The sequence below is a fragment of the Carassius auratus genome, chromosome 38 (genome assembly GCF_003368295.1).
Source record: "Carassius auratus strain Wakin chromosome 38, ASM336829v1, whole genome shotgun sequence".
Classification (NCBI taxonomy): domain Eukaryota; kingdom Metazoa; phylum Chordata; class Actinopteri; order Cypriniformes; family Cyprinidae; genus Carassius; species Carassius auratus.
This window is the reverse complement of record NC_039280.1, coordinates 11,916,090-11,925,023: the sequence shown is the minus strand read 5'-3', so window position 1 is coordinate 11,925,023 and position 8,934 is coordinate 11,916,090. Positions and strand designations below refer to the sequence as shown.

At 34.9% G+C, this 8,934-nt stretch overlaps 2 protein-coding genes across 2 annotated transcripts; both read right to left on the bottom strand.

The window, feature by feature from the left end:
* Nucleotides 1–211: 211 nt before the first annotated feature.
* On the bottom strand, nt 212–3,917 carry LOC113057089 (ADP-ribosylation factor-like protein 3). The gene is made up of 6 exons (XM_026224155.1): nt 3,788–3,917; nt 3,001–3,144; nt 2,694–2,810; nt 2,061–2,111; nt 1,582–1,767; nt 212–1,488 (listed from the first exon to the last, which is right to left on the bottom strand). Exons 1-6 carry the CDS (start codon nt 3,896–3,898, stop codon nt 1,435–1,437), a joined length of 663 nt encoding a protein of 220 aa, XP_026079940.1. The 5' UTR covers nt 3,899–3,917; the 3' UTR covers nt 212–1,434.
* A 1,002-nt stretch (nt 3,918–4,919) lies between these two features.
* Nucleotides 4,920–7,494, bottom strand: LOC113057090 (nucleoplasmin-like protein NO29). The gene is made up of 5 exons (XM_026224156.1): nt 7,307–7,494; nt 7,000–7,085; nt 6,099–6,218; nt 5,905–5,998; nt 4,920–5,791 (listed from the first exon to the last, which is right to left on the bottom strand). Exons 1-5 carry the CDS (start codon nt 7,377–7,379, stop codon nt 5,685–5,687), a joined length of 480 nt encoding a protein of 159 aa, XP_026079941.1. The 5' UTR covers nt 7,380–7,494; the 3' UTR covers nt 4,920–5,684.
* Nucleotides 7,495–8,934: the final 1,440 nt, after the last annotated feature.

The following is an 8,934-nucleotide window of genomic DNA, read 5'->3' as shown; positions in this document are numbered from 1 at the left end:
ACATGGTAGCTAAGGTTTTACGGGTTTGGAACTATGGTTTTGAGTAATAATGACAATATGTATTTATTTATTTATTTTTGAGGGGAAAATCCCTGTTGAATGAGAATGTACAGCCTCTGCCACACACGTTAATGAAGCGTTATTCATCATGCTTTTTTTGTTTACCACTAGGGCATGCTGATGAAGTTGTCATAAGATGATGTCATCATCGTACAGTCTACACACGTTGTAGCCAAGTTTATTAGATCAATGTAGCACAGTGTGACATGCAGTGATCTTATAGGATTGCTAAAATCATGCAGTGTGTTTTGGGCTTAAGATTTGAAATTACTCATTTGACTTTCTCCATTAAATTTGCCCCTTCATACAGACATACAAAAACATTTATGGACACAATTAAAGCCACTATTAAAGTGTTGAAAATAAGACAATGCAAATGATAAATATTTAATTTTCATGTTGTAGACATTTTTTTTTATATATTTCTACTCATAAATTCTAATGTATTGTTTTGTAAGAGAGAAAAATGATGGAATGATAACAACGAGAAGTATAAGTGTGATTAACTGAAATGATGTTCTGAAAGCAGGAGTCATTATTCATCAGATAATTCATCCTAACATCCAGCAAACACCCTCCCACATTCCTAAAAACTATTGAGTAGAACATGCAGGAAATAGACACACCTCCTAAAATGGCCTGTTTTACTCCTATGATTTTGTCACAAAAGAAAAATCCAAATTATCAAGAGGTCATAAATGCCATCTACTGATTTCCTGTTTGTGACAAGAGCATCTGTGCTGCTGATCTGGTCTTCTGATTTCTGACTTTTACAGGTGGCTTGATGTGAATGTACTGCTCTCAATCTCATGATCTCATAAAGAAAGAACCTCTCCACTGCCACAGCCAGATGCTTAAGTTGGCTAAACATGTTACAAGCTCTCATCCAACAGTAAAGTGTATATTTAAGAACTTGGCTTTCATAACACTTTGGTTCAAGCCAGTCAAATAACACGGGCTATGCAAGAAAAAAATAAAATAAATCTAGCACAGTGTAAATCAATCTAAAATTAATAAATCATAGAAATACAAGATATTGAAATAGATTCCAAGATCAAACAGACTAAATAATAATAATAACAATAATAATAATGCAAAACACTTATTATATTCACTTCAGTGGTTGACTGGACATTATAAATCAAATTCATTCGGAGTATCATGCTGTTGCACAGTATTTATGAAGTGATTGTGAGTTCCTCCGATGAAGGAGGAATTGAGGCAGTGGCTGAGGTGGTTCAGAGAAGAAAAAAAGAAAAGGCTCTCTGAACCTCCTCATATCCCTTTAACCTGAAAGAGCTGGTAGGGAGTCCACACAGTCCACAAAGCTTGCTTTTCACATTCCCTGAATGGCTGTAGAAAAATACACTAGACTCACTGCTTTTTCTTCTTTGCTGTAACATTCTTGCAGACCCAGTTCATGCCATCCTGAAAGGAGGAAGCATTTTAAGTGCAAACCAATCTCTGATGGGAAGGTCCAAAACAAATGCATGGGTAAATAAAAGAAGGCTGATGACTCACCTCGACTCCTTCTCCTGTAAGTGCAGAGCAGGACTGAATTTGCCACATGCGGTCCCGAATGGTGTGCAGATTCAGTCCCTCTGCGATCTCAGAGGCCGGAGCAGCAGTCAGCAGATCTTGCTTATTTGCAAAGATTAAGACAGATACCCCACTAAGTTTCTCCTCTTCCAGCAGCTCGGCCAACTCCTGCACATCACACGAACCATTCAAAATAGCTCATTCAAATACTTTTAGTACGCATTTACTTGAACAAATGCATATCAATATCAAGTATATGCCTACACATTTCATTGGAGTCATCTAGTAGCGTTTCACTTCAAATCAGTTTAAAATATCATTGCTGCATTGAACTTGTCTTAAGCTGGAAAAATTTAGCAAAACCTGAGAAAGTGTGAAGTAATATCCAGCAGAGGCCTTGGATGCACACACATAAACATGACAATAATAACAGCAATAATAAACGTATTTTCTATATATACCTGCCCCGTTTCCTCAAATCGCTTCCTGTCTGCACTGTCTATGACATAAATCTGAAAAACAAAAAAATAATGACAATATAAGACATATTACTTACCCCAAAAATATAAATACACTATTGTTCAAAGGCATTGCGGCAGTACTTTTTAATTTTATACTTGCATTAAAAAGATCAAAAGTGACAGTAAAAGACATTTATAATAGAGAAGAGTTCCTTTTCATATACACACTGTTTTCAAAACAATAAAGAAATGTGTTATGGTTTTCCCCAAATAAGTTAAGCAGCATTTTCAACATTTGCTAATAAAAAATGTTTCTTGAGAAGCAAATTAGCATATTAGAATGATATGCAAAATGGAATAATGCAAAAAATTAAGATTTGCCATCAAGTGATAAATTACATTTTAAATTTATGCTAAAATACTAAATTATTTAAAATTGTAATAATATCATAATATAATCTTTAGCTCTATTTTTGATGTAATATAGCAACCTGAGTGACATCTTTATTAAAAATCTGCCTCAAACTTTAGAACAGTAGTGTATATGAGAATAAATGAACTATAAATGGACAATTTGTTCAGTGGTCTGGCTATACACAACTCATGAACACAAATCTCTTAAGAAACACTCACGAGCATGTCTGTATTTTCAAAGTAGTTTCTCCAGTACGGCCTTATCTTCCTCTGGCCTCCAATGTCCCAGACATTTAGTTTGAAGCCCTGAGACTGCACGCTCTTAATATTAAAGCCCTGGCAAGGACAGAAGAATTAAAAGCAACTGGGCAAGACTGCGCTGTGCTAAAGAGCAAGACCAAAATAAATGCAGAAGCACTTACGGGATTACTATATAAAAACAATGATAATAAACTTTTTTTACAAGGAAATTTGTAATTTCTGCAAAAGAAGAGATCATTTCTAGTAGCTTCTTTCTGTGTGTTACCTGTGTTGGGGTGATGTGACTAATATCCTCAGAGGCCAGTTGTTTGAGAAGTGTTGTCTTTCCACCGTTGTCTAATCCGAGGAGCAGAATGCGTACCTCCTGGTCCGGGGCACTCTTCAGTTTTCTAAGAATCGACAACAAACCCTGGAATAAACATAATCTGCTTATTAACCAGATTTTAAACAAGACAGCAATGACAGTGACACTGTGAGGATGTTTGTGAGAAATAAACTCTTTTTATAACCTTCTATAAGAAGGTATTAAAAAGACAAATAAGATAATAATATATTATTCAGTTGATTGTTAAATACAAAATGCAGCACAAAAGGGTATGTTAAAATAACAGCCTCAGTCACTATTCACTGTTACTTTATACTTTAAATTTACTTGAATGATTTGGTCGTTTTAACACTACAATATCAGAATTCTTTACCAATAGTTTTGTCATATTAAATATGAATTTTGATGAATGATGAAATTAATTTTACGTATAGAAGTCAATAGAAAAAGAGGCAGGAGCGCTGGTTTTCGGAGTTGTGTTTCGTAATTAACATAATATCTAAATTGTCTGACTAAGTGAAATTATTCCTGCTTCGGGGAAATATGTAACGTTAGCGGGGTGGTAATAACAGCCTAGCGCCGCTGAGCCATCAGGTTTCACTCCTACAGGAAACCCACTAACTAACTGCTGCTAATGATCCAGACTACACGCTCCCAGTTCCGATAAATGACGCGTAACTCGTTATAAAACACACAAAGACATGACTAGAAGCAGATAACTTCTCACCATCTTTCTCCAGGAATCTTCCGAGACGCCGAGGAGGGTTACTAGGGGGAGCTCAGTGACGTCACCGTCCGTCGGCGTCATTTTAAAGGAGCAGCGTTTGTTCGTGAACATTGAGGATTCCTCTGGTCGGGTTTCAGAGTCAATAAAAGTCACGTCGGATTACATTTACTACAGCCACTGAACCTTCGCACCGTTACTGCCCAAGAAAAACATACTACTCAACTCTATATGGGGCAAGTTGTCACAATAGACCCTACTATTAGAGACAAATTACAAATAATAGAATTATGAAACGCTAACAATTCAGTAAACAGCAGAAATTTGAAAGGGAAATGACAAAAATAATGTATAAATAGATGTGTTCAGCGATTATATACAGTCAAAACAAAATTTATTCGGACACCTTCAACATTTCTCACTTCATCAGTTTATTCACTATAGTTTAGAAAAAGGTAATAAAACATAACAAGAACTCAGAGTTAAACTTTGTCAGAAAAAAAATCATCTTGATAACGTCAGATAACTGTTATGAATTAGGATGAATAGCTGTTAGCTGTACACAATTAGATAATACCAATTTACAATTGACCAATTTCAATTACCAAGCTATGATTAATTTTGTTCAGTCTGTGTAAAAAGGTCGCATTAGCAATTAAAGAAAAAACACTCAAGGAAAACATTGTCAGGTGAAAGTGTCTGAAATCTTTTGGGCCCAAATTTTTCCTGGGTATATTTTCCGGGCGTATGTCACAGTTTCCTTTATTTTGCTCTTCTCGTTTATATAAATGAACTACTGTCCTGCACCCACTAATAAAAAAAAGAACAAATATTATATCTGGTGTATAAAAAAAAATTCTGTTTTTTTTTTTTTTTTTTTACCTTAGAACATCCTGTCTGAATGTATACCTTCATTAGCCTGGTAATACCAGACTCTGCTACTTCACTTGGCTTCGTAGACAGTACAGAAATTGAGCGGAAGTAGGAAGTCTGACGTAGTCAGGCTATACCTTTATGGCTTTATTGTGATGACATTGCCCTTCTGATTATCAAATATTGTATATAATTATAATCAAATATTGAGAATGTTCATTCTGTACAATATCATGATAATGATAACTCTCTCTCTGTTTTTTTTTTTCAGACAGCTGATGTAATTGTACCAAACACAGAAATTATTACAGCTTTCATCATCAGTGCTACAGAACCAAATCTGCCAAATCAGTTATAAAGTGAGCTTTTAAAAATGCAACATTGCACTGATTCTATTAAAACAACTAATTTTATTTATAGAATCTGTAAACAAATCTGTGAAAATACAAAAAAGGCAACCATGGCAAGTCCTTCTAGACTGATCTCGACATAAAACGCACCATGCAAAAATTCACTCTATCAGTCCTTCTAAAAGGGACTAGGATATAAAAACCCTGATTGCCAATTTAAAAAAAAAAAATTCAAACAAAGCAGTATGAGAGGAATATCTGTAGAGAAGAATGCTGGTATTTTCCCCAAAGGCAGATGAGTGACAGGCCGTCACGGTCTACATCATTTCACAGTATGTATGGAATATGGAATCAACCCGGCATCAAGTGCATCACTTAAGGCCTCAGTGTGAACAGGACTAATTGTGAATTCTCAGTCCCTGAACTGAGAGCGAGTCTGAAGTTTGATGTTGGCAGTCACTTACATACACATAAGTAAAAGTATTGAGTACATGAATCAACATGGATGTTCATGGATCTGGTTGTAATGAGGCTTTAACCTTTCTATTTAACACTTGCAACCATATCTGGAAGTACAACATTCCATTAAATTCCTAATCACTCTTCGTCACATCCCATAGTAGATCATTAAGTCTAATACTGGATAAAACATAAAGGTCTGGTGTTAACATCTTTAATTAAGCTTTCTGCTTTTTCTTGGCTGGTTTGATTGAGGGCATTTCCTCCTCACTGACGTCATCATCATCATCTTCATCTGATAATTCAGACCCTTCATTCTCTGTGGCTGAAGGAGAATTTATTAAGCATCATTCATTTTCAAAACAAAAGATAAAACAGCTTTGTAATTTTGTGACAAAGAACTACTGTGTGCTCGCGAAACAGTGTTGTATTCCTCACCAACTAAATGTAACCCACTGACGGTCACTGGTCCAGTTCCAGACTTCAGGCGTAGTGTGACAGGAGCCATCAACTCAAACTCTCCGAGGTTCACCTGAGTAAGAAAACTGATTTCAAAACTTGCAATATGTTGGAACATTTATAATGTACAACAGCAGAATTGAAAAAAGGAACTCAGATATATGTTGCATTACCATAGGCAGGCAGGAAATGTTGAGATTAGCTACAGGCACTGATATTTTCTTTCCTTGGTGATTCATAGCACTCACTTCCACAACATTATTCTCCTCCTTGGCACCATCACCCAGACAAATCTAATGGTTTGGGAGAAATGTAAATAGTTATGCTTTTAAAAGCAGATCATCAAGCAACTACAGATCCTATCTTCTATACTGTGACATCCATCAGAAAAGTAATATTGTAGGACAAGGACCTGGTTCTATTCATCGGTTGTTCACTGGATTTTGAGAAAGTGGAGGCAGTTTAATGTGACCTCTACATATTCAAGCAGGTCACATGGATTCACTGCTTTGTGCTTTCAATGTCAGAGAGCTGATTTGGTTTGAAAGTGACTTTGGTGTGAGCTGTGCTTCATTGTTCTAGTCTATGGACAATAGACAATGAATCTTTTTGCCTGCAATATTTTTTAGGATCTGCAAACATCTTTAACTGACTTCTGAACACATGTTAGGTAAAAAAGTTAGCCTGAATGCACTGTAAGTCACTTAGGATAAAAGAGTCTGCTAAATGCATACATTTAATTTAATTTAAATGATTGGAGAAGTCCTGCACGTCACCAGAAAGAAGTCAGTTAGAACACTTTGATTAAATATTTAAAAAGGTCTAAATAAACAATCATGTACAGTTCAATTGTTAAAATATTCATATCTATAATATGCATTTATAAAATAAATTTAATGGGGTGCATTTTAATTTCATACTGATTTAAAAGCATTAATCAGGCAGAAATAAAATATAATTATTTCACCTCCGTATTAAACCCAAATTATTTGTTTGTTCGTAGAACAAGGCAGTCACCATTCAGTTTTAAAACAACATAAGCGGACTGTTCTTGCAACAAAACAGTCTACGAACCGTTCTAAGCTCGAGAAAATGTTCCACATCGTCATCTTCATCTGCTTGAAATGTGTAAAATGGAACTTCAGAAGACAACTGGCAACCTAAAGGAATCCAAAACCACAATATTAAATAGCTTTATATAATTTAAATGCATTAAATGAATGGAATTATAGAAAACGACGGCGTTTGAACTATATATTGATGCACAGTGACCCAGGGTTCTTTTGATGAACGTTAAACACAATTACAAGGAAAGACAATTGTCGTTGTCCCACGTGTTAGCAAAAGTACAAAACATGCAGCTCGCCAGTGTTGATCTTACTGAACACATAGCTTTCCAACCGCGAGCGCGATTCCACTCCACTGTCTGATACTTCGTCCTCCACAAACGACATAATTGTTCAAATACTACTAAAATCACTTTTAATAGAGGCTATAATATCTACAGTGCAGGTCGAGTTTTCAAAACACATGTGACGAATACACGAAAACCGTCGCAAGAATCAAGACGTCATCAACATGGACACGGAAGTGGGCTAGTCTTTACTGTTTATGGTCTTTTGTCTTGTTGTTTACTAATTTGGCACAATATCTCAATAATAAAGATGTTTTTACAAAATTTTAATACCACATTGATTTGTCCTCGTTGATGTGGTTTTTGTTTTGAAAGTCATTTATTCGTTTTAACTAACCCCCCCAGGACAGTTAATTACATATACTAGCATGCAATAAAATTTTACAATTTTACCACCTGCAAAGTTTTAAGAAAGCCATGACAAACATTGTCTTCGCAAGGTGTAGAAACTGTGGCACAAGAAAACATTTTTCATTTAACTCACTAACCACTGATTTTTTTTCTTTTCTATTTAACATTTTAATAGCCATTTTAACTACATACAACTCTTTCAGAAATTACAACTATATTACATATACAGAATCATAATTACATCAAAGTACAGAAAGGTTTTCATTTTTTAAATATATACATTGGATATGACTTTAAAAAAGAAAAGCCCTTTACATTGGATGTGATCGACAAAAATAAAATGAAGCAACAGGCCATGTAGAGATAACCAATTTTGGGGTACAAATTTCCCTTAATTGGGTAAAAAAAAAAAAAAAAAAAAAAGAAAACACCCCCACCTGTTGGCCCATCACATGCACAAAACTATTTACATTTTTCTTTAACTCAGGCATTTTAAACATTACACATGGAAATCTGCAGGAGCCTTTTGTGCTCATTTAGTTTTTCAGAATATAGCACTATAATAAAAAAACCAAAAAAAAAAAACCTTTAGTAACTTTGGTTAAAAAAAGGGAGTAAATACAGAGTTTCTTTCGCAGCTACATTCAGGAAAACAATCCTAGCACTTACAATGCAGAGCGGACTTCAACTGTAGGGATTTTTAAATATACTGATAAAGAGGAAGACGGTCATTAAAGAACAAGCCAATGTTATTCTCTTCAGGCATCAGAAAAATAAATATCTCTGGTATTTTTATGATAATTCACTAATGTACCAGCATTTATTTTCAGTTTTCACTTTGATTAGTGTCAGGGCATTGGTCTTGAGGTTTACAATACAATTTGTACTTCTTTTTCTTTTGGTAAACATCAGCATCTCAGAATTTTAATGCAACCCTGTTGTGTCTTAGAATTGTATAATTTACCATTTTAAACAAAGAACTGTAGGAAATTACTTTTTTCATTACCCTCAAATATATTCCAGAGAAGGGAAAGAGCCAAAAGGCATTTTTGTACAAAATAAAAAAATTTATCCCTAAAAGATACACATGCTAAAGGTTTACACAAAAGTACCCCATGCAGTCTTAAAGACAACAGATTTGAACTGTATTTACTTCTGCCTGCTCAAAGTTCAATTTCAGTTTTTTTTCTTTTCTAAATAATAGAGCAGCATCCCAAACCTCAAAGGATAGCTTGTGTTCTCCA

What these genes read in the sequence shown, in the direction of transcription:
- LOC113057089 (XM_026224155.1), bottom strand. Translation starts at nt 3,898, where the DNA reads ATGTTCACGAACAAACGCTGCTCCTTTAAAATGACGCCGACGGACGGT. An exon ending in AAGATTCCTGGAGAAAGATG is followed by an intron (nt 3,145 to 3,787) that starts GTGAGAAGTTAT and finishes TGTTTATTCCAG; the next exon opens with GGTTTGTTGTCGATTCTTAG. An exon ending in TTGAAAATACAGACATGCTC is followed by an intron (nt 2,112 to 2,693) that starts GTGAGTGTTTCT and finishes TTTGTTTTTCAG; the next exon opens with ATTTATGTCATAGACAGTGC.
- LOC113057090 (XM_026224156.1), bottom strand. Translation starts at nt 7,379, where the DNA reads ATGTCGTTTGTGGAGGACGAAGTATCAGACAGTGGAGTGGAATCGCGC. An exon ending in GTTGGAAAGCTATGTGTTCA is followed by an intron (nt 7,086 to 7,306) that starts GTAAGATCAACA and finishes GGATTCCTTTAG; the next exon opens with GTTGCCAGTTGTCTTCTGAA. An exon ending in ACATTTCCTGCCTGCCTATG is followed by an intron (nt 5,999 to 6,098) that starts GTAATGCAACAT and finishes TTTCTTACTCAG; the next exon opens with GTGAACCTCGGAGAGTTTGA.